Consider the following 25,136-nt stretch of genomic DNA (forward strand, 5'->3'; position numbering starts at 1 on the left):
GGTTGAGGTCAGGGCTCTGTGCAGGCCAGTCAAGTTCTTTCACACTGATCTCGAAAACTATTTCTGGATGGACCTCGCTTTGTGCATGGGGACGTTTTCATGCTGAAACAGGAACGGGCCTTTCCCAAACTGTTGCAACAAAGTTGGAAGCATAGAATTGTCTAGAATGTTATTGTATGCTGTAGCGTTAAGATTTCCCTTCACTGGAACTAAGGGGCCTAGCCCGAAACATGAAAAACAGCCCCAGACCATTATTCCTCCACCACCGAACTTTACAGTTGGCACTATGCATTCAGGCAGTTAGCGTTCTCCTGTCATCCGCCAAACCCAGATTTGTCTGTCGAACTGCCAGATGGTGAAGCGTGATTCATCACACCAGAGAACGCGTTTCCACTGCTCCAGAGTCCAATGACCGCAATCTTTACACCACTCCAGCCAACGCTTGGCATTGCCCATGATGGTCTTAGGCTTGTGTGGGCTGCTCGGCCATGGAAACCCATTTCATGAAGCGTCTGACCAACAGTTCTTGTGCTGACGTTTGTCTATGGAGATTGCATGGCTGTGTGCTCGATTTTACACACCTGTCAGCAACGGGGGTGTCTGAAATAGCCGAATCCACTAATATGAAGGGTGTCCACATCCTTTTGGCCATGCAGAGTATCTGTGACCAAAATATGCATATCTGTATTCCCAGTAATGTGAAATCCATAGATTAGGGCCTATGAATTTATTTAAATTGATTGATTTCCTTATATGAACTGTAACTCATTAAAATCTTTGTTGCATTTTATGTTTTTGTTAAAAAAAAACATTACAAAAATAAATAAAAATACGTAAAAAAAATAAATAAAAATACGTCTCGCTGGCTTTACCAAATGTTACATTTGTCTGGTGCAACAAGACATTGTTCTCCCCATGTGTGTTGTCAAGGGTAATGAAGATCCTTGGACTGAAGCTTGTGGGGCGGAATCATTACGATCCAAAAAGCGCAGTCATACTTGGGAAGCAGCGGTAAGTAATTAGATTAGATTAGAAATTATACTCCAATTGAAATCTCAATGATCATAGCAGCTGACTCAAGCCCCTTGGTTTCTGTCTTCTGTTATCCTAGGTTGCAGGTGTGGCCAGGTTACTCAACGTGCATAAAGCACACTGACGGAGGCCTGTACCTCCAGGTGGATGTGTCCCACAAAGTGCTGCGAAATGACTCTGTCCTCGACTGCATGTGAGATTATTTCAGTGCACCTTACACCACATAGAAGCATTGTTGCATTACGTAACTTACTAACTTTTGTGATACTCTAAAATATGCATGATAAATCTCTTCTCTTGCCAGCTATTTGTTCACATGGTGTGTATGTCCACATGATGCACTGTCTACAGTACGTGATGAGTTCATAAAAATTTAAACAGGCCATATTCTTACGCTGGTCATAGAGATATTTACAAATAGCATATTCATTGATACACCATGTACAGTTGAAGTCGGAGGTTTACATACACCTTAGCCAAATACATTTGAACTCAGTTTTTCACAATTCCTGACATTTAATCCTAGTAAAAATTCCCTGTTTTAGGTCAGTTAGGATCACAACTTTATTTTAAGAATGTGAAATGTCAGAATAATAGTAGAGAGAATGATTTAATTCCGCTTTCATCACATTCCCAGTGGGTCAGAAGTTTACATACACTCAATTAGTATTTGGTAGCATTGCCTTTAAATTGTTTAACTTGGGTCAAACGTTTTGGGTAGCCTTCCACAAGCTTCCCACAATAAGTTGGGTGAATTTTGGCCCATTCCTCCTGATAGCTGGTGTAACTGAGTCAGGTTTGTAGGCCTCCTTGCTCGCGCACACTTTTTCAGTTCTGTCCACAAATTTTCTATAGGATTGTGGTCAGGGCTTTGTGATGGCCACTCCAATACCTTGACTTTGTTGTCCTTCAGCCATTTTGCCACAACTTTGGAAGTATGCTTGGGGTCATTGTCCATTTGGAAGACCCATTTGCGACCAAGCTTTAACTTTCTGACTGATGTCTTGAGATGTTGCTTCAATATATCCACATAATTTTCCTACCTCATGATGCCATCTATTTTGTGAAAAGCACCAGTCCCTCCTGCAGCAAAGCACCCCCACAACATGACGCTGCCACCCCCGTGCTTCACAGTTGGGATGGTGTTCTTTAGCTTGCAAGCCTCCCCCTTTTTCCTCCAAACATAACGATGGTCATTATGTCCAAACAGTTCTATTTTTGTTTCATCCGCCCAGAGGACATTTCTCCAAAAAGTACAATCTTTGTCCCCATGTGCAGTTGCAAACTGTAGTCTGGCTTTTCTATGGCGGTTTTGGAGCAGTGGCTTCTTCCTTGCTGAGAGAGCCTTTCAGGTTATGTCGATATAGGACTCGTTTTACTGTGGATATAGATGCTTTTATACCTGTTTCCTCCAGCATCTTCACAAGTTCTTTGCTGTTGTTCTGGGATTGATTTGCACTTTTCGCACCAGAGTACGTTCATCTCTAGGAGACAGAACGCGTCTCCTTCCTGAGCAGTATGACGGGTGCGTGGTTCCATGGTGTTTATACTTGCGTACTATTGTTTGTACAGATGAACGTGGTACCTTCAGGCGTTTGGAAATTGCTCCCAAAGATGAACCAGACTTGTGAAGGTCTAAAAAAAGTTATTGGCTGATTTCTTTTGATTTTCCCATGATGTCAAGCAAAGAGGCACTGAGTTTGAAGGAGGTTATAAATGGAATGACATGCAGAGCATAAATGGGGTGATTTTTCAGGCCATATTGGGGTGAGTTGCGGGGCCCTGATTGGTAAACGTTGACCTTTTGACCCCTTTCCCTTCCAGGAACGTGATCTACCAGCAAAGCAGGGAGAGCTTCCAGGATGAGTGCACCAAAGAGCTGATCGGCAGCATTGTCATCACCCGATACAACAACCGCACCTACCGCATCGACGACATTGAGTGGGGCAAGTCCCCCAAAGACACCTTCACCATGGCCGACGGCTCCACGACCACTTTCGTCGAGTACTACAGGTAAGGCTGGAGAATTGTGTGCATTTCTTATGCAGAGTTCTACTAGCGTTAGCTCAATGGCATGCTAGCTGTTCCCATAGACTTCCAATCATTGAGCAACTATCCATTTAAAAGCGCCTCGGCAGAAATGTGTGTGTATATATAAAGAAATGTACGTTTTTTTTGCAGTGGTGGCCACTGCTGCTAAATGAACATGGGGAAAAACTTGTGTGTATTTTAACTTTTTTTCTATAATCTGAACAGCAAAAACTATGGCATCACCATAAAAGAGATGGACCAACCCATGCTTATCCATCGACCCAAAGAGAGGTCCAAGCCTGGGGGAAAGGTAAAACTATTTCAAAGGATATTATGAAATGTAGCTTTATCTTGACATAGTTAACTTTTTGTACTTATTTATTTCATACTCATCGATAAACAGGGTCTTCTCTTTCCTCACACACCCAACTGCCCTGTAACAAAGTACTTGTCTGTATCCTTGTAACAGAATGACACCTTGTGGCTTGAGACTGTATTCAGTACGTCTTTATGTTCTACTATCACACATGCTTTGTAGATACTCATTCGAGTTTTTATTGATTTGGAGCCATTTTCTCCATAAAGATACAATATACATTATATTTAATTGTGTGTTTTTGTCTTACAGCAAGTCATAACCGGCGAGATCTTGCTTCTGCCAGAGCTCTCCTTTATGACTGGAATCCCTGACAAAATGAGAAAGGACTTCCGTGCCATGAAGGTAAAGTCATTGTGTCGGCAATGAATTCTCCTCCCTGGGGAGTGTTCTATGACATCCACTGTACATGAAGGCAACACAGTGATTTTGATAACGCAGCATTTGATAACAATAGTAACCAGACAATTTTTCTATCAAAGACTTTAGCTGCGCTTGCTTTAGTTTTCCTGCCGCAATGAAATCAATTAAATAGGGGGGGGGGGCAAATGCTATTTGTACCCAGACACGTCACATAGTAACTGGGCCGGAAAGTCTAGTACTGTATAGAATCTGAAAGTGTCGGTTTTACCATCCCAGGACTTGACGATGCACATCAATGTGAGTAGTGAGCAGCACACTCACTCCCTGAAGCAGCTCCTGAAGAACATCAACACCAACCCAGAGGCCCAGACAGAACTGGCACGCTGGGGGCTGGAGATCAGCCAAGACATCCTGGTGGTGAGCATACACTGCACAATCAAACAATACATTTAATTTATCTCAGAGACAAATTAGTTGTGTAGCTAAAGTCGCACATAGAAAGACAAAATTAACATTTATTTATCTGGTGGTGGGTAGGTTGGGGCGGTATTCAGATTTTTATACCGTTCCTGTACCATACTGGGGTATATGGCAGTGTACACAAGGGGGGCTATTTCTTTCCAAAAAAAAATAAAACAACCGCACAAAAAAAAATATTAAGTCATCAGGGATCTTGATCCAGGAGGGGATTATTTATCTCTGCTGTAACCAAGAAGCTTGATCTGGCATGCTAGCTGCTAAACTTGTAAGTCAGCAAACCAAATGCATAGCTGGAGCCCTGAGCTGGAGATAATTTATTTGGCGGTATTTCAAAATACCCCAGTATACGGTACACCGCCCAAGCCTAGTGGTGAGTAGGGTGACCACATGTCCCGGATTATACGGGACAGTCCCACATTTTGACCCTTTGTCCGGCGACCAACAAGCATGTCCCCACAGCAACTTGCCCAAGCCTCCCCCATTTCTCCTTCACCCAAATGCAGAAAGCTGATGTTCTGAAATAGTTGCAAAATCTGGATCCCTACAAATCAGCTGGGCTAGACAATCTGGACCCTGTCTTTCTAAAATGATCCGCCGCAATTGTTGCAACCCCTATTACTAGCCTGTTCAACCTCTCTTTCGTATCGTCTGAGTTCCCCAAAGATTGGAAAGCTGCTGCGGTCATCCCCCTCTTCAAAGGGGGAGACACTCTAGACTCAAACAGTTACAGACCTGTTATCTATCCTACCCTGCCTTTCTAAGGTCTTTGAAAGCCAAGTTAACAAACAGATCTGAGACCATTTCGAATCCCACCGTACCTTCTCCGCTATGCAATCTGGTTTCCGAGCTGGTCATGGGTGCATCTCAGCCATGCTCAAAGTCCTAAACGATATCATAACCGCCATCGATAAAAGACAGTACTGTGCAGCTGTATTCATCGACCTGGCCAAGGCTTTCAACTCTGTCAATCACCACATTCTTATCGGCAGACTCAACAGCCTTGGTTTCTCAAATGACTGCCTCGCCTGGTTCACCAACTACTTCTCAGACAGATTTCAGTGTGTCAAATCGGAGGGCCTGTTGTCCAGACCTCGGTCAGCCTCTATGGGGGTGCCACAGGGTTCAATTCTCGGGCCGACTCTTTTCTCTGTATACATTAATGATGTCGCTCTTGCTGCTGGTGATTCTCTGATCCACCTCTACACAGACGACACCATTCTGTATACCTCTGGCCCTTCTTTGGACACTGTGTTAACCTCTATGGGCTAGGTGGGACGCTTGCGTCCCACCTACTCAACAGCCAGTGTAATCCCGTGGCGCGATATTCAAATACCTCAAAAATGCAAAAACTTCAATTTTTCAAACATATGACTATTTTACACCATTTTAAAGACAAGACTCTCGTTAATCTAACCACACTGTCCGATTTCAAAATGGCTTTACAACGAAAGCAAAACATTAGATTATGTCAGCAGAGTACCCAGCCAGAAATAATCAGACACCCATTTTTCAAGCTAGCATATAATGTCACATAAACCCAAACCACAGCTAAATGCAGCACTAACCTTTGATGATCTTCATCAGATGACAACCCTAGGACATTATGTTATACAATACATGCATGTTTTGTTCAATCAAGTTCATATTTATATCAAAAAACAGCTTTTTACATTAGCATGTGACTAGCATGTGACTAGCATTCCCACCGAACACTGCCGGTGAATTTACTAAATTACTCACGATAAACGTTCACAAAAAACATAACAATTATTTTAAGAATTATAGATACAGAACTCCTCTATGCACTCGCTATGTCCGATTTTAAAATAGCTTTTCGGTGAAAGCACATTTTGCAATATTCTCAGTAGATAGCCCGGCATCACAGGGCTAGCTATTTAGACACCCAGCAAGTTTAACACTCACCAAAGTCAGATTTACTATAAGAAAAATGTTATTACCTTTGCTGTTCTTCGTCAGAATGCACTCCCAGGACTTCTACTTCAATAACAAATGTTGGTTTGGTCCCAAATAATCCATTGTTATATCCAAACAGCGGCGTTTTGTTCGTGCGTTCAAGACACTATCCGAAAGGGTAAATAAGGGTGACGAGCATGGCGCATTTCATGACAAAAAAATTCTAAATATTCCATTACCGTACTTCGAAGCATGTCAACCGTTGTTTAAAATCAATTTTTATGGCATTTTTCTCGTAAAAAAGCGATAATATTCCGACCGGGAAATCGTTTTTTATTACAAAGAGAGTGAAAGTAAAAGCATGCTATCCCCTCATGCACGAGCCTCAGTCTAATGATAGAGCACTTGCCAAACGCGCTAATGTGTTTCAGCCTGGGGATGGAATTACATCGTTCAGCTTTTTCCCGCCTTCTGAGAGCCATGGGAGCCGTAGGAAGTGTCACGTCATGCCAGAGATCCCCTGTATTTGTTAGAGATGATCAAGGAGGGCAAGAAATGGTCAGACAGGCCACTTCCTGTAAGGAATCTTCTCAGGTTTTGGCCTGCCAAATGAGTTCTGTTATACTCACAGACACCATTCAAACAGTTTTAGAAACTTTAGGGTGTTTTCTATCCAAAGCCAATAATTATATGCATATTCTAGTTACTGGGCAGGAGTAGTAACCAGATTAAATCGGGTACGTTTTTTATCCGGCCGTGCAAATACTGCCCCCTAGCCCCAACAGGTTAACTAACCTCCAGACGAGCTTCAATGCCATACAACTCTCCTTCTGTGGCCTCCAACTGCTCTTAAATGCAAGTAAAACTTAAACCGATCGCTACCAGCACCTGCCCGCCCATACAGCATCACTACTCTGGACAGTTCTGACTTAGAATATGTGGACATTTACAAATACCTAGGTGTCTGGTTAGACTGTAAACTCTTCTTCCAGACTCGCATTAAGCTTCTCCACTCCAAAATTAAGTCTAGAATCGGCTTCCTATTGCGCAACAAAGAATCCTTCACTCATGCTGCCAAACATACCCTCATAAAACTGTCATTTACAAAATAGCCTCCCAACACTACTCAGCAAATTGGATGCAATCTATCACAGTGCCATCCTTTTTGTCACCAAAGCCCCATATACTACCCACCACTGTGACCTGTATGCTCTCGTTGGCTGGCCCTCGCTTCATATTCGTTTCCAAACCCACTGGCTCCAGGTCATCTATAAGTCTTTGCTAGGTAAAGCCCTGCCTTATCTCAGCTCACTGGTCACCATAGCAGCACCCACCCTTAGCACGCCCTCCAGCAGGTATATTTCACTGGTCACCCCCAAAGCCAATTCCTACTTTGGCCACCTTTCCTTCCAGTTCTCTGCTGCCAATGACTGGAACGAATTGCAACAATCACTGAAGCTGGAGACTCATATCTCCCTCTCTAACTTTAAGCATCAGCTGTCAGAGCAGCTCACAGATCATTGCACCTGTACATAGCCCATCTGTAAATAGCCCATCCAACTACCTCATCCCCATATTGTTATTTATTTTTTGTTCCTTTGCACCCCCGTATCTCTACTTGCACATTCATCTTCTGCACATCCATCACACCAGTGTTTTAATTGTAATTACTTCGCCACCATGGCCTATTTATTGCCTTACCTCCCTAATCTTACCTCATTTGCACACGCAGTATATAGATTATTTTTCTATTGTGTTATTGACTGTACGTTTGATAATTCCCTGTGTAACTCTGTGTTGTTTGTGTCGCACTGCTATGCATTTATCTTGGCCAGGTTGCAGTTGTAAATGAGAACTTGTTCTCAACTGGCCTACCTGGTTAAATAAAGGTGAGAAACAAAATGTGCAACCAATTCAACACCACAAATTTTGAAAAAAAGGTCAATTTGTCCCGTATTTCAGTCAGACATTCCGACCTGTCTCTTGCAGTCACATTGCGTTTATGAAAACATACACTATATATACAGAAGTGTGTGGACAGCCCTTCAAATTAGTGGATTTGGCTATTTCATTGCTGACAGGTGTATAACGGGTGTATAAAATTGAGCACAAAGCCATGCAATCTCCATAGACAATCATTGCCACCTTTCCAACAAGCCAGTTTGTAAAATTTCTGCACTGCTAGAGCTGTCCCTGTCAACTGTATGTGCTGTTATTGTGAAGTGGAAACATCTAGGAGGAACAACGGCTCAGCCGCGAAGTAGTAGGCCACATAAGCTCACAGAACGGGACCGCCGAGTGCTGAAGCACGTAGTGCGTAAAAATTCTGTCTTCAGTTGCAACACTAACTACTGAGTTCCAAATTGCCTTGAAGCAACGTCAGCACAATAACTGTTTGTCGGAAGCTTCATGAAATGGGTTTCCATGGCCAAGCAGCCACACACAAGCCTAAGATCACCATGCGCAATGCCAAGCGTTGGCTGGAGTGGTGTAAAGCTCGCCGCCATTGGACTCTGGAGCAGTAGAAAAAGCATTCTCTGGAGTGATGAATCAACCTTCACTTTCTTGCAGTTCGAATGACAAATCTGGGTTTAACGGATTCCAGGAGAACGCTACCTGCCGGAATTCCTAGTGCCAACTGTAACGTTTGGTGGAGGAGGAGGCCCTTTCCTGATTCAGCATGACAATGCCCCCGTGCACAAAGCGAGGCCCATACAGAAATGGTTTGTCGAGATTGGTGTGGAAGAACTTGACTGGCCTGCATAGAGCCTTGACCTCAACCCTATCGAACACCTTTGGGATGAATTGGAACACCGACTGTGTGCCAGGCCTAATCGCCCAGCATCAGTGTCCGACCTCACTAATGCTTTTGTGGCCTAATGGAAGCAAGTCCCTGCAGCAATGTTACAACATGTACTGGAAAGCCTTTCCAGAAGAGTGGCGGCTGTTATAGCAGCAAAGGGGGGACCAACTCCATATTAATGCCCATGATTTTGTAATGAGCTATTCGACAAGCAGGTATCCACATTCTTTTGGTCATGTAGTGTTTTTTTTATTTTTTTTATTTCACCTTTATTTAACCAGGTAGGCAAGTTGAGAACAAGTTCTCATTTACAATTGCGACCTGGCCAAGATAAAGCAAAGTAGTTTGACACATACAACAACACAGAGTTACACATGGAGTAAAACAAACCTACAGTCAATAATGTAGTAGAAAAATAAGTCTATATACAAAGTGAGCAAATGAGGTAAGATAAGGGAGGTAAAGGCAAAAAAGGCCATGGTGGCGAAGTAAATATGTGTGTATGTGATGAGACGTAGGCCAATGTCATAGGCCTCTCGTCAACCAATCATATTTCTGTAATCCTTTCGTGCTAAATTCCAGCTAAACTTGGAGAGGACAGTTAGGCTTAACTACAAAAAAAAAATCTGCTTCCGAAGATGTATGGTAATTTTGTCAAACTTGCGAGGCTCTCGTGCTCATTAGTTGCTCTTTCAACATATTTGCTTCTACTTCATTCAATCCTGTTAAGTCGAAGTTGATTTAAAAAATCTACCAGCCACTCAGATTTTTTTACCAGCTAAAATATTTTTTCATAGTTAAGTACAAAAAAAAACAGATGTGCATGCTTTCGTAAACAAGAAATGTATTAGTAAGAAGTAATGTGGTGTAATGCTCAATTTCATTTTGTGACCGGAGTCTTTTAATAATCAAAATATCAGAGACAATGTTCAGATTTCCCTTTAAGGCCGGGAGGTTACCTTGTTAACGTGGCCACTGGAGTCCTATCACATGTCTGTTTGTGTGAGATTTGGAATCTGACTAGGATGTCTGTTCGCTATCAATTGATGCAGTTGACTCGAACGTTCGAAAAACAACTGAACTTGTGAACAAAAGAATGTAAATAGCCAAAAAATCACGAGGACAAAGTCTCACTTAGTAGACTGTCAAGTAAACTAGACCAACTTTTATGCCTGTGCCAGTGCCTCAAAATGATTATCAGCACTCATTGCGCACATCTCCTATGCCAGGCACTCATTGCGCAATTGCACACATTTATGCTCGAGGTGAGAGGATTTGTATTTCTTTGTGGATTAGCAGCTATGAAACAAAAGAGCAGGAATACTTAAACAGCTACCGCAGCATTGTTCTAACTCGCACGTGCTCATACTTTTGACTATTTTTATTTGCGAATGTAATGCTCTCAATGTAGAGCCCTGCAAATTGACCACTCACCAACGTGGCTGGTGAAATAGACATTCTTACCCGCCAATAACTAAACCTACCCACATTTGGCAGGTGTTAATTCTATGCCCTGGTATAACGTCACTGTTACACCAAAAACACCACCACATTTCTTATACGATTTTAGAAAAATTATGTAATGTGGCCAAAACTCAACAGTGCGCACCACTAGGCAGAATATGCTTTGAAACAAAATAAAGGAAGGCTACCGGTATATACTTTAACACCATCTACTACACTGACCTGTAAAATCATCTTGTTGTCACGCTTTTGGGTATTTTAAATGTGGTCACCCTAGTTGTGAGACTCCACACAGCTCATTACATAATAGACAACATTCTCACTCACACATTTTTCATAAATGGTCGGGTGCTGTATCGTCATTAGTGAAATCCATAGACGGTAAGTGGACAGAGGTCAGTCGTGTGTTAAATTAAATGCACAGTTTATGATTACGATGAAATCTAATGAAGTTCTTCTGGTCCTTAATCACTTGCTATGGTTAGGTCTATTGGGCTTGCCCTGTATGCAGAAAGATTCCCAGCACAGCTCCCAGGGGCCACGTTGAAGCTGAGTTTAGCCTTCAAAAAACAACTTAAAACTGAGAAAAACACGGCAACATTAAACGTTGTCGTCCCCCACAAATGATGTAGCGCCCCCCCTTGGGCCAATCAGTGTAATTTTGTAAATGGTGGCTCTCTATGGCAAGACCCAACTTTCGTCAAAATCGGGCCAGTGGTGTCTGAGATTGCATGGGTCAGCTAGACTTATATCCCTGAGCATGTGTGCTGTATTTCATCTCACTGAATAAAACAGATCAAAAGATATAAGCATGTGCCTGTTATAGCACCACCGTGTTGTTGATATGAATGTTCTTGCATATGTTGAGTCTTGACAGTGTTTGCAACTTGTGTACTAAATGCTGTTACAGTACAAATATCCTTGACTGATTTATGTGCCAGACCACACTCATGTTGTTTTAGGTACTAGCCTGGAAAGGATTACATTGAGACCTTTGTCCATAGATGCCACATATCAAGTTTCATGCAGATTGATCATTCGGTGCCATAGGAGTAGCGTTTTAAGTGTTTTATTTATTTATTTATTTTACAATATTTTCAATTCCATCATGTCGGACCTTATGGGTCCCTGAGGAAACCGTGTTCCTTGTGAGGAGAGGGACCTATGTACCGAATTTCATGAATTTAGGTCAAACAGGGTTTCGGGCATGACCTTTCAGATTTTGCATTTTCAATCGCTTGTTATAGCACCACCATCTGGCCAGTCAGAGTAATTTTGTAAAATGCCATATCTCTATGGCAAGATATATCCTTCTCCAAGGTTTAGTCAAAATTGGGCCAGTGCTGTCTGAGATATCGCGTGTTCGAATGAATGTACTCACGGACGTAGATCCACAGTCCCCACCCGATTTCATCTTGGGGACAAACGGCTTCTCCATCAATGTTTACCCACAAGAGCATGTCATAAATTGTCTAAAACCTGCTTTTAAAAGTCATGTAATAAAAGCAATTCCCAGGAGTAAATCTCAGTTGATAAACAATTGGCAGTAACCTGCTGGCATCTCCTAATGGGTTAGAATAGCTCTTAATGGGTTAGAAAGTCTCCTAAAATACCAGGTGAGTTAATCAGACTCAAGGGTAAAGAATGTTTATACAGAGCTCTTACCCTGACCCCTTAATTTACATTTACATTTAAGTCATTTAGCAGACGCTCTTATCCAGAGCGACTTACAAAATGGTGCATTCACCTTATGATATCCAGTGGAACAACCACTTTACAATAGTGCATCTAAATTTTTTAAGGGGGGGGGGGGGGGTTAGAAGGATTACTTTATCCTATCCTAGGTATTCCTTAAAGAGGTGGGGTTTCAGGTGTCTCCGGAAGGTGGTGATTGACTCCGCTGTCCTGGCGTCGTGAGGGAGCTTGTTCCACCATTGGGGTGCCAGAGCAGCGAACAGTTTTGACTGGGCTGAGCGGGAACTGTGCTTCCTCAGAGGTAGGGGGGCCAGCAGGCCAGTGGTGGATGAACGCAGTGCCCTTGTTTGGGTGTAGGGCCTGATCAGAGCCTGAAGGTATGGAGGTGCCGTTCCCTTCACAGCTCCGTAGGCAATCACCATGGTCTTGTAGCGGATGCGAGCTTCAACTGGAAGCCAGTGGAGAGAGCGGAGGAGCGGGGTGACGTGAGAGAACTTGGGAAGGTTGAACACCAGACGGGCTGCGGCGTTCTGGATGAGTTGTAGGGGTTTAATGGCACAGGCAGGGAGCCCAGCCAACAGCGAGTTGCAGTAATCCAGACGGGAGATGACAAGTGCCTGGATTAGGACCTGCGCCGCTTCCTGTGTGAGGCAGGGTCGTACTCTGCGAATGTTGTAGAGCATGAACCTACAGGATCGGGTCACCGCCTTGATGTTAGTGGAGAACGACAGGGTGTTGTCCAGGATCACGCCAAGGTTCTTAGCACTCTGGGAGGAGGACACAAGGGAGTTGTCAACCGTGATGGCGAGATCATGGAACGGGCAGTCCTTCCGCGGGAGGAAGAGCAGCTCCGTCTTGCCGAGGTTCAGCTTGAGCTGGTGATCCGTCATCCACACTGATATGTCTGACAGACATGCAGAGATGCGATTCGCCGCCTGGTTATCAGAAGGGGGAAAGGAGAAGATTAATTGTGTGTCGTCTGCATAGCAATGATAGGAGAGACCATGTGAGGATATGACAGAGCCAAGTGACTTGGTGTATAGCGAGAATAGGAGAGGGCCTAGAACAGAGCCCTGGGGGACACCAGTGGTGAGAGCGCATGGTGCGGAGACAGATTCTCGCCACGCCACCTGGTAGGAGCGACCTGTCAGGTAGGACGCAATCCAAGCGTGGGCCGCGCCGGAGATGCCCAACTCGGAGAGGGTGGAGAGGAGGATCTGATGGTTCACAGTATCAAAGGCAGCAGATAGGTCTAGAAGTATGAGAGCAGAGGAGAGAGAGTTAGCTTTAGCAGTGCGGAGAGCCTCCGTGACACAGAGAAGAGCAGTCTCAGTTGAATGCCCAGTCTTGAAACCTGACTGATTAGGATCAAGAAGGTCATTCTGAGAGAGATAGCAGGAGAGCTGGCCAAGGACGGCACGTTCAAGAGTTTTGGAGAGAAAAGAAAGAAGGGATACTGGTCTGTAGTTGTTGACATCGGAGGGATCGAGTGTAGGTTTTTTCAGAAGGGGTGCAACTCTCGCTCTCTTGAAGACAGAAGGGACGTAGCCAGCGGTCAAGGATGAGTTGATGAGCGAGGTGAGGAAGGGGAGAAGGTCTCCGGAAATGGTCTGGAGAAGAGAGGAGGGGATAGGGTCAAGTGGGCAGGTTGTTGGGCGGCCGGCCGTCACAAGACGCGAGATTTCATCTGGAGAGAGAGGGGAGAAAGAGGTCAAAGCACAGGGTAGGGCAGTGTGAGCAGGACCAGCGGTGTCGTTTGACTTAGCAAACGAGGATCGGATATCGTCAACCTTCTTTTCAAAATGGTTGACGAAGTCATCCGAAGAGAGGGAGGAGGGGGGGGGGAGGGGAGGAGGATTCAGGAGGGAGGAGAAGGTAGCAAAGAGCTTCCTAGGGTTAGAGGCAGATGCTTGGAATTTAGAGTGGTAGAAAGTGGCTTTAGCAGCAGAGACAGAAGAGGAGAATGTAGAGAGGAGTGAGTGAAAGGATGCCAGGTCCGCAGGGAGGCGAGTTTTCCTCCATTTCCGCTCGGCTGCCCGGAGCCCTGTTCTGTGAGCTCGTAGTGAGTCGTCGAGCCACGGAGCAGGAGGGGAGGACCGAGCCGGCCTGGAGGATAGGGGACAGAGAAAATCAAAGGATGCAGAAAGGGAGGAGAGGAGGGTTGAGGAGGCAGAATCAGGAGATAGGTTGGAGAAGGTTTGAGCAGAGGGAAGAGATGATAGGATGGAAGAGGAGAGAGTAGCGGGAGAGAGAGAGCGAAGCTTGGGACGGCGCAATACCATCCGAGTAGGGGCAGAGTGAGAAGTGTTGGATGAGAGCAAGAGGGAAAAGGATACAAGGTAGTGGTCGGAGATTTGGAGGGGAGTTGCAATGAGATTAGTGGAAGAACAGCATCTAGTAAAGATGAGGTCAAGCGTATTGCCTGCCTTGTGAGTAGGGGGGGAAGGTGAGAGGGTGAGGTCAAAAGAGGAGAGGAGTGGAAAGAAGGAGGCAGAGAGGAATGAGTCAAAGGTAGACGTGGGGAGGTTAAAGTCACCCAGAACTGTGAGAGGTGAGCCATCCTCAGGAAAGGAACTTATCAAGGCGTCAAGCTCATTGATGAACTCTCCAAGGGAACCTGGAGGGCGATAAATGATAAGGATGTTAAGCTTGAAAGGGCTGGTAACTGTGACAGCATGGAATTCAAATGAGGAGATAGACAGATGGGTCAGGGGAGAAAGAGAGAATGTCCACTTGGGAGAGATGAGGATTCCAGTGCCACCACCCCGCTGGCTCGATGCTCTAGCGGTATGCGAGAACACGTGGGCAGACGAAGAGAGAGCAGTAGGAGTAGCAGTGTTATCTGTGGTAATCCATGTTTCCGTCAGCGCCAGGAAGTCTAGGGACTGGAGGGTAGCATAGGCTGAGATGAACTCAGCCTTGTTGGCTGCAGACCGGCAGTTCCAGAGGCTGCCGGAGACCTGGAACTCCACGTGGGTCGTGCGCGCTGGGACCACCAGGTTGGAGTGGCAGCGGCCACGCGGTGTGAAGCGTTTGTATGGCCTGTGCAGAGAGGAGAGAACAGGGATAGACAGACACATAGTTGACAAGCTACAGAAGTGTTGTTTCTTGTATTATTGTCTCCTGTGTCTTTAGACAACTGTTTCACTTTGATATCCTTTTTCTTCTGTCCTGATTTTCTCTTTCTTTTCTTCTGTTAACTAGATATTCTTTGTTGTTCTTCGTTAGCTAGCTAGCTTCTTCCAAAAGAGTCCCTAGCAACTGCTTAGCAACTGGTAAACAATTCAGCTAGCTAAGATAACTACAATTTTATGAAAAATAGTTATTTTTCAAAAGCCTATCTTCTTCTTAATCACAGTAGTATGTATCCACTACTCTCCAGTTTTACTTTTCCCCATGCTGGAGACGTTCTATGCATACAGGCTCACACCTTTCTTTGTGCAACTATAAAAAGTAGTCAAGTAATAAAAGTAATTCTCAGAAGTAAATCTCAGTTGATTAACAAGATAGTGTTTTCCACTAGCACCGGCTGTCGGCTATATAGCCGATTACGGACTCATTTTCAGCCGGCTACTTTTTCCGCTTAAATTAATAGGCAACTTTTCAATTCTCTTAAGAAAAAAAGTAATGCTATTTGTATTTGAGCAAAATGAATGGGCGTTCATTCAAGCACCACCACGCTCCCGCGAGTCACAAATACCCGAGCGTACATGAGTTGATGCCTTCACACAGCACATGCGAGCTGTCCTGAGCAAAAAACGCACAGCAATCTACTCGCCAAGCTTATTTATTTTAGGGAAAGTGATTTACAAAAGTAAACCTTCAATATTGAACATACTAGCAATATGGTGGATACTCTGCAAAAATAAAGCTACAAAAAGATGCCTAGCATTCGTCTTGGCTAGCCTACTGTAGCATGTGGATATCTATTTTGGAATGTTTGTCTTAAAGAGGCAGTGTTCTATTTTCAAATCTTCTCAAAATGACATGCTTTTGAAGCAAAATGTAATGCAATTAATACAATGCAATTCTAAAGAATAGAGTAGACTTGTATTGCTAAATTATTACATAGCATCTTAATACATATCATAATTACCAAATATAGCCTATTAATAGCTGAATATAGAGCGAAACCATGCCAATCTATAGGTCCTGCATGACCCCAATGCATTTAAGAACTATACCATGTCTGGGCCATTGAAAATTATGTTCGGGCCAGTAGATTTTTTTTGGGGCCAACTGGCTCGATAACGTAGTTATATGTCCAAGGTATCGCATCGGTGCAAGTAAACCAAAGATCTCATTTGTATTTTCGATATGCAGTCCATCAGGATTTGCCAGACAGTGGCGTTTTAAGTGAGTAATTCGTCAGTAGCCTACCGAATCGCATCGGTAAGACATTCATTTGGCTCCCTAATTTGCATACTGGTATGCTTTTTAGCAATTATCTGCAGATAAAGGATTGAAAACATTTGAAGATGGTGAATCCTCCTCACTGCAGGAACAATAGGTAGGCTAGTCGAGAGAGGGCCTCACTGCGGTTCAAAATATGATAAAAGAAAATGGAATGAATGGTTCAAATAGCTAATGATACTTATGTGGGATTTTCAAAGAATATTGATTTTACCTGTATTGCAGATAGCTGAGAAAATGCCTCTTAAAAGGAAGCTTGAAACCTGTGGAAGCCAGCAGACTCTTACAGGATTATTTAAATGCACAGTGCAGTCAATTACATTTTTCCTGTGTTTTATATCATATTGTACAAGATCTGATTTAAAATAACACTGTAAAAGTGTGAAAAAATGTGATCAGTATTTCCTGATAGTTGCTGGAATATGATCTAGCATTAGAATGAGCAGAGGCCACCAAAAATAGAACTTGTTCTGCAAAAATGGTGGGTGGGGGGGGTCCTATTTCTTTTAAACACACACGGGGGGGGGGGGGGGGGGTCTTGTGGAAAACTTGAACTATTCTCTGTTGTTCCATCCAGACTATAGGAAGAATTCTGCCCCTGGAGACCATCTGTCTGCAGTCAGCATCCTTTGTCACCGGAGCTGATGTCAGCTGGTCCAGGGAGGTTATCAGGGATGCTTCTATCAGTTGTGTGAGTCTCAGGGTCAAAGGGTCAAGTACAGCACACTAATGATGTCAGGGGAATGATTAGCTTACTGTAATTTGTGTCTGTATTGCAGTCTGTTTTAGGGTTGATTTAAGGATATTCACTCTCCTACGCAGTCACTTTAAACATTTTGATTTAGTTGAAGAAAAAGAAACTGACTAATCAAGAAATCAGCCTGGCTCTGGCCAATCATAGTGCACTATATAGGGAATAATGCCATTTCAGGCTCACACTTCTCCTCTGGCCCATTCTGTTGTTTTTCTCTCAGATCCCCATGAACTGCTGGGCCATTTTCTACCCACGGCGCTGTGCTGAGCAGGCCGAGGAGCTAGTGTCCTGCTTTGGGAAGGTGGCCGGACCCATGGGCCTGAGGCTGGATCGGCCCATCCGCGTGGAACTGAAGGATGACCGCACCGAGACTTACGTCAAGAGCATCCACTCCCAGCTCACTAGTGAGGTAGGACATGACACTACTGCCTCTGAGCACCTTAGAACAGTTATTTTTTGTGAACAATTGTTGTTATTGAATCACAGAAGCTGTATTGGCCATGAAAAGAAATAGTAACATTTTTCGGAACATTTTCCAACCTCTATTACACCCCAAACCTTTGAGCCTACTTCAAACATTCGACTAGTGAAAATGTGGAGTTTAATTTGTTTCACTAATGTATCTCAACTTTGTGGTTATTTCTATGATGCTGTTTGAGTTACACATCAGTAATACATAAACGCTGGTGGTAGGGAGATTTGTTCTTTCATTCTAAAGCGCTTTGATGTGGAAAAGCGCTATATAAATCCTATTAATTATTAATCTATTATGAGCTTTCTCTTTTTACCTTGGCCCATTTTTCAGCCCAACGTGCAGTTGGTAGTGTGCATCATGACAGGCAACAGAGACGACCTCTACAGTGCCATCAAGAAGCTGTGCTGCGTCCAGAGTCCCGTGCCCTCTCAGGTTAACTCTGCCACACCTCCAGACAATTCACTATTGATCGTCATTTAGCCAGGATAGTCCACTCTGCAACAAACACACAACATACAGTAAACGTACAAATAATAACATGGCTAGGTGCCAGCACTATTTTTCTTAACCTACACCTCGGCAGTGGTAGAAAAAGTACCCAATTGTCAAAGTTGAGAAAAAGTAAAGATACCTTAATTGGAAATGACTCAAATAAAACTCACCCAGTAAAATACTACGTAAGTAAAAGTCAAATTATTTGGTTTTAAATATACTTAAGTATCATAAGTAAATGTAATTGCTAAAATATGCTTAAATATCAAAAGTAAAAGTATAAATCATTTCAAGTTCCTTATATTAAGCAAAACAGACAGCAATATTTTCTAGTTTTTTAAATTTACGGATAGCCAGGGGCACACTCCCAACATTCAGGCATAATTTACAGACGACGCATGTGTGTTTGGTGTCTGCCAAATCACATGCAGTATGGATGACCAGGGATGTTCTCTTAATAAGTGAGTGAATTAGACCATTATCCTGTCCTGCTAAGCATTCAAAATTTAACGAGTATTCTGGGTGTTGGGGAAATGTATAGAGTAAAAAGTACATTATTTTCTTTAGGTGTGAAGTAAAAGCAAAAGTTGTATAAATGGTCAAGTCTAGATACCCATAAAAACTACTTAAGTAGGGCTACTTTACACCACTGCAACTCGGGTCCTATAAGATCTGTGAATACTAAAGGTGTAAGGTTCAGGGAAAGAGGCAAGGAACCAAAAGGTTTATCAACTGCCTAATGCAAAGGTTAATCTAAAATGAAAAATGTACATTTCTTTGGTTTTGTAGGCCATTAACGTCCGGACCATCTCCCAACCCCAAAAGCTGAGGAGCGTAGCCCAGAAAATCCTGCTGCAGATGAACTGCAAACTGGGAGGAGAGCTGTGGACCGTGAACGTCCCTCTGGTTAGTATTATATTTTTCTCTACTGGTAAGGTTTGGCCTGACGTTGACTGTGTTTTAAGTTTGGGTGTAGGGATGCTATGTGTCCACTAGATGGAGACAGTGTGTTGATGGAGCCAGAGAGACATGCAAGTCAGAATTAAAGCTTTGCATAAGATAAAGCGAGACACAATCAGGAATTCCGAACAAGTCTCAAATACTTTGTTTTATAGTGTAATGTACAAAATGAACACCAATTTACCTATAAAGAAAGTGACACACAAATGCCAATGGGATAATATAAATCAAGTAGAGTCAATAAGCAGTCTGAAGAGGTAAGAGGCTTTATTTTTGTCAAGTCAGCTGTTTAAAAAATGTACCTGCAACTCACGGTTCTGGTAAAGGCAGGGCACCTCATTTCACTCTTTTGGAGGCTGGAGCGGAGGAGAGATTTGACCAGGTTTGTGTGTTGCCATTGACAGCTACAGGTTGTAGGGCCCTATAAAATTCTTGTTGCGGAGAACGTGGATGGAATCCAGACATTAAAACGGAATTCAAAATATTCCAAAATGTATTGAACTTAGTAGGAAATCAACTAAATGTAATTTTTATCATAAAACATGAATAATATGCATCAGTGATTCGTATTTTCTTTCAACTTTCTGAAGAGGCAACGGCACGGGAATGCCCTGGCTCTGACTGCACAGGAATGCCCTGGCTCTGACTGCACAGGAATGCCCTGGCTCTGACTGCACAGGAATGCCCTGGCTCTGACTGCACAGGAATGCCCTGGCTCTGACTGCACAGGAATGCCCTGGCTCTGACTGCACAGGAATGCCCTGGCTCTGACTGCACAGGAATGCCCTGGCGCTGACTGCACAGGAATGCCCTGGCTCTGACTGCACAGGAATGCCCTGGCTCTGACTGCACAGGAATGCCCTGGCGCTGACTGCACAGGAATGCCCTGGCGCTGACTGCACAGGAATGCCCTGGCGCTGACTGCACAGGAATGCCCTGGCGCTGACTGCACAGGAATGCCCTGGCGCTGACTGCACAGGAATGCCCTGGCGCTGACTGCACAGGAATGCCCCTGTGTGCGTTTGTCTACCACTTTGTGTTGCTGTTGGCGATGATGCTAACTTAATGACAACCGTCTTCTGGTAGATGGAAAGGCTTTCCCTAAAACCTTCTCAATTAAATGTTAACTATGAAGTAGCCTATGCCCACCTGGCAGATGGATGTCATGATTATTTGCATCAATCCATTGGCCATTTGTTTAGCAAATTCCGCAATCACATGAGTGCTACAGAAACATCAGTAACAATGCTAACCAAACAACGGTCTCTGGTTGATGTGCAGTTGATTTAAAGGTTAACTACGCCCCAAAATCTACATTTCTCAACCTTAACCTCAAAAGTGGTCTCCTGAGGTGGTTTAAACATGGTTGTGGACTTAGAACATCCAATTTGGTTGTTTTTCTATTAAACAACAGAAGGGGTGTTGTCAATAAATGATTGAATTCAAATGGATTTACCCAGCTGTTAGATTTTTTTGTTTTAGTGTAGTATTTTTAGCGCCTGTCTTTGCTTTACGTTTTAACAGAAACATCTGATGGTGATTGGAGTGGACGTCCATCACGACACCAGCAAGAAGAGCAGATCAGTCATGGGCTTCGTCGCCAGCCTGAATAGGTAAACACGCCTCCTAAAAGACACACCGCACAGTAACATATCAGTGAATGGAATTAACTTAATTGATGGCTTTTCTGACTAATTATGGTTTTATCCCAAATGGCACCCTATTCCCTATATCAGGGATGGTCAACTTTGATGGGAGTGGGGGCCACAAAAAATCTGAACTGATGAGGGGCCACAGTGGCTCGTGGGTCTGCGTACCCACACATGCAGTCAGAGCCAGACCTAGCCTTTTGGGCTTTAGATGGCTACCCAATATAGTGTACTACTTTTTACCATGCCCTAAAGGGTATTATTTGGGATTCACCCTATGACATTTCCTCCTATTCCTCCCCTCCCCCAGCCTGCTGACTAGGTGGTACTCCAGAGTGACCTTCCAGATGCCCAACGAGGAGATCATCAACGGGTTCAGAGTGTGTCTGCTGGCTGCACTGCAGAAATACTATGAGGTGACCGTTTTAAAATAGGCCTACTATGTGTTGTGAGGCCGTTTATTTCTTTTTAACACAGTGTACTAAAGGTCTTTAGCCCAGCCTGGGATTTTTTTTTATATATATACACTACCGGTCAGAAGTTTTAAACACCTACTCATTCAAGGATTTTTCTTTATTTTACTATTTTCTACATTGTAGAAATAACACACAATGGAATCATGTAGTAACCAAACATTTGTTAAACAAATCAAAATATATTTGAGATTTGAGATTCTTCAAATAGCCACCCTTTGCCTTGATGACAGCTTTGCACACTCTTGGCATTCTCTCAACCAGCTTCACCTGGAATGCTTTTCCAACAGTCTTGAATGAGTTCCCAAATATGCTAAGCACTTGTTGGCTGCTTTTCCTTCACTCTGCGGTCCGACTCATCCCAAACCATCTCAATATGGTTGAGGTTAGGGGATTGTGGAGGCCAGGTCATCTGAGGCAGCACTCCATCACTCTCCTTCTTGGTCAAATAGCCCTTACACAGCCTGGAGGTGTGTTGGGTCATTGTCCTGTCACAAAGACACGTGGTTGGAACCAAAAATGTCCAATTTGGACTCCAGATCAAAGGACAAATTTACACCGGTCTAATGTCAATTGCTCGTGTTTCTTGGGTCAAGCAAGTGTCTTCTTATTTGTGTCCTTTAGTAGTGGTTTCTTTGCAGCAATTCGACCATGAAGGCCTGATTCACACAGTCTCCTCTGAACAGTTGATGTTGAGATGTGTCTGTTACTTGAACTCTGTGAAGCATTTATTTGGGCTGGAATTTCTGAGGCTGGTAACTCTAATGAACTTATCCTCTGCAGCAGAGGTAGCTCTGGGTCTTCCTTTCCTGTGGTGGTCCTCATAAGAGCCAGTTTCATCATTGCGCTTGAAGGTTTTTGCGACTGAAATTTTCCATGTTGACTGACCTTAATGTCTTAAAGTAATGATGGACTGTCATTTCTCTTTGCTTATTTGAGCTGTTCTTGCCATAATATGGACTTGGTCTTTTACCAAATAGGGCTATTTTCTGTATTTTCCCTACCTTGTCACAAAACAACTGATTCGCTCAAACACACTAAGAAGGAAAGAAATTCCACAAATTAACTTTTAACTTCTCTAGGGCCGGCGGGACGAAATCGTCCCACCTACGTAACAGCCAGTGGAATCCTGTGGCGCGTTATTCAAATACCTTAGAAATGCTATTACTTCAATTTCTCAAACATATGACAATTTTACACCATTTTAAAGACAAGACTCTCGTTAATCTAACCACACTGTCCGATTTCAAAAAGGCTTTACAACGAAAGCAAAACATTAGATTATGTCAGCAGAGTACCCAGCCAGAAATAATCAGACACCCATTTTTCAAGCTAGCATATAATGTCACAAAAACCCAGAAGACAGCTAAATTCAGCACTAACTTTTGATGATCTTCATCAGATGACACACCTAGGACATTATGTTATACAATACATGCATGTGTTCTCGTTCAATCACCAGCTTTTTACATTAGCATGTGACGTTCAGAACTAGTATACCCCCCCCGCAAACTTCCGGTGAATGTACTAAAAATTTACTAAATTACTCACGATAAACGTTCACAAAAAGCATAACAATTATTTTAAGAATTATAGATACAGAACTCCTCTATGCACTCGATATGTCCGATTTTAAAATAGCTTTTCGGTGAAAGCACATTTTGCAATATTCTCAGTAGATAGCCCGGCATCACAGGGCTAGCTATTTAGACACCCAGCAAGTTTAGCACTCACCAAAGTCAGATTTACTATAAGAAAAATGTTATTACCTTTGGTGTTCTTCGTCAGAATGCACTCCCAGGACTTCTACTTCAATAACAAATGTTGGTTTGGTCCCAAATAATCCATAGTTATATCCAAAAAGCGGCGTTTTGTTCGTGCGTTCAAGACACTATCCGAAAGGGTAAAGAAGGGTGACGAGCATGGCGCATTTCGTGACAAAAAAATTCTAAATATTCCATTACCGTACTTCGAAGCATGTCAACCGCTGTTTAAAATCAATTTTTATGCCATTTTTCTCGTAAAAAATTTAGGTAAACAGATGAAAGAAAATAAAGCACGGGGTCGACTCGGGCACGCGCCTAAGCCCATTGTCCTCTGATCGGCCACTTGCCAAAAGCGTAAATGTGTTTCAGCCTGGGGCTGCCTCGATATCATTCAGCTTTTTCCCGGGCTCTGAGAGCCTATGGGAGCCGTAGGAAGTGTCACGTTACAGCAAAGATCCTCAGTCTTCAATAAAAAGAGCCAAGATGAACAACAACTTGTCAGACAGGCCACTTCCTGTACAGAATCTTCTCAGGTTTTTGCCTGCCATATGAGTTCTGTTATACTCAGACACCATTCAAACAGTTTTAGAAACTTTAGGGTGTTTTCTATCCAAAGCCAATACTTATATGCATATTCTAGTTACTGGGCAGGAGTAGTAACCAGATTAAATCGGGTACGGTTTTTATCCGGCCGTGTCAATACTGCCCCCTACCCCCAACAGGTTAAGAAGTCACACCTGTTAATTGAAATGCATTCCAGGTGACTACCTCATGAAGCTGGTTGAGAGAATGCCAAGAGTGTGCAAAGCTGTCATCAAGGCAAAGGGTGGGTAATTTGAAGAATATCAAATACAAAATATATTTTGATTTGTTTAACCTGTTGGGTCTAGGGGGCAGCATTTGCACGTCTGGATAAAAAAAATGTACCCGATTTAATCTGGTTACTAATCCTACCCAGTAACTAGAATATGCATATACTTATTATATATGGATAGAAAACACTCTAAAGTTTCCAAAACTGTTTGAATGGTGTCTGTGAGTATAACAGAACTCATTTGGCAGGCAAAACCCTGAGACATTTTCTGACAGGAAGTGGATACCTGATGTGTTGTATTGACTTTAAACCTATCCCATTGAAAAACACAGGGGTTTAGGAATATTTTGGCACTTCCTATTGCTTCCACTAGATGTCACCAGCCTTTACAAAGTGTTTTGAGTCTTCTGGAGGGAGATCTGACCGAACAAGAGCCATGGAACGGTGATGTCCCATTAGACACCTGGCGCGCTAGTTCATGTTGGGTACCCTCGTTCCAATACGTTATAAAAGAGTATGCATTCGTCCACCTTGAATATTATTCATGTTCTGGTTAAAAAAGGCCCTAATGATTTATGCTATACAACGTTTGACATGTTTGAACGAACGGAAATATATTTTTTCCCCTCGTTCATGACGAGAAGTCCGGCTGGCTTACATCATGTGCTAACGAGACAGAGATTTTTGGACATAAATGATGAGCTTTTTTGAACAAAACTACATTCGTTATGGACCTGTGATACCTGGAAGTGACATCTGATGAAGAGAATCAAAGGTAATGGATTATTTACATAGTATTTTCGATTTTAGATCTCCCCAACATGACGTCTAGTCTGTATCGCAACGCGTATTTTTCTGGGCGCAGTGCTCAGATTATTGCAAAGTGTGATTTCCCAGTAAGGTTATTTTTAAATCTGGCAAGTTGATTGCGTTCAAGAGATGTAAATCTATAATTCTTTAAATGACAATATAATATTTTACCAATGTTTTCTAATTTTAATTATTTAATTTCTGACGCTGACTTGACTGCCGGTTATTGGAGGGAAACGATTTCCTCAACATCAATGCCATAGTAAAACGCTGTTTTTGTATATAAATATGAACTTGATAGAACTAAAAATGCATGCATTGTCTAACATAATGTCCTAGGAGTGTCATCTGATGGAGATTGTAAAAGGTTAG

At 43.1% G+C, this 25,136-nt stretch overlaps 1 protein-coding gene across 3 annotated transcripts in view; it reads left to right on the forward strand.

The window, feature by feature from the left end:
- The window catches only part of LOC106585078 (piwi-like RNA-mediated gene silencing 2), a 41,534-nt gene that overhangs the window by 11,759 nt on the left and 4,639 nt on the right, over positions 1 to 25,136 (forward strand). For all 3 annotated transcript variants that reach the window (XM_014170862.3, XM_014170861.3, XM_014170863.3), the window contains exons 9-20: positions 931 to 1,011; positions 1,112 to 1,225; positions 2,857 to 3,045; positions 3,289 to 3,373; positions 3,692 to 3,784; positions 4,079 to 4,219; positions 17,149 to 17,262; positions 17,546 to 17,734; positions 18,131 to 18,232; positions 19,082 to 19,198; positions 20,777 to 20,865; positions 21,212 to 21,317. In XM_014170862.3, the coding sequence (XP_014026337.2) occupies positions 931 to 1,011; positions 1,112 to 1,225; positions 2,857 to 3,045; positions 3,289 to 3,373; positions 3,692 to 3,784; positions 4,079 to 4,219; positions 17,149 to 17,262; positions 17,546 to 17,734; positions 18,131 to 18,232; positions 19,082 to 19,198; positions 20,777 to 20,865; positions 21,212 to 21,317 (1,420 nt within the window). The remainder of the gene's footprint in view (positions 1 to 930; positions 1,012 to 1,111; positions 1,226 to 2,856; positions 3,046 to 3,288; positions 3,374 to 3,691; positions 3,785 to 4,078; positions 4,220 to 17,148; positions 17,263 to 17,545; positions 17,735 to 18,130; positions 18,233 to 19,081; positions 19,199 to 20,776; positions 20,866 to 21,211; positions 21,318 to 25,136) is intronic.

The sequence above is a fragment of the Salmo salar genome, chromosome 24, assembly GCF_965601325.2.
Source record: "Salmo salar chromosome 24, fSalSal1, whole genome shotgun sequence".
Taxonomy (NCBI): domain Eukaryota; kingdom Metazoa; phylum Chordata; class Actinopteri; order Salmoniformes; family Salmonidae; genus Salmo; species Salmo salar.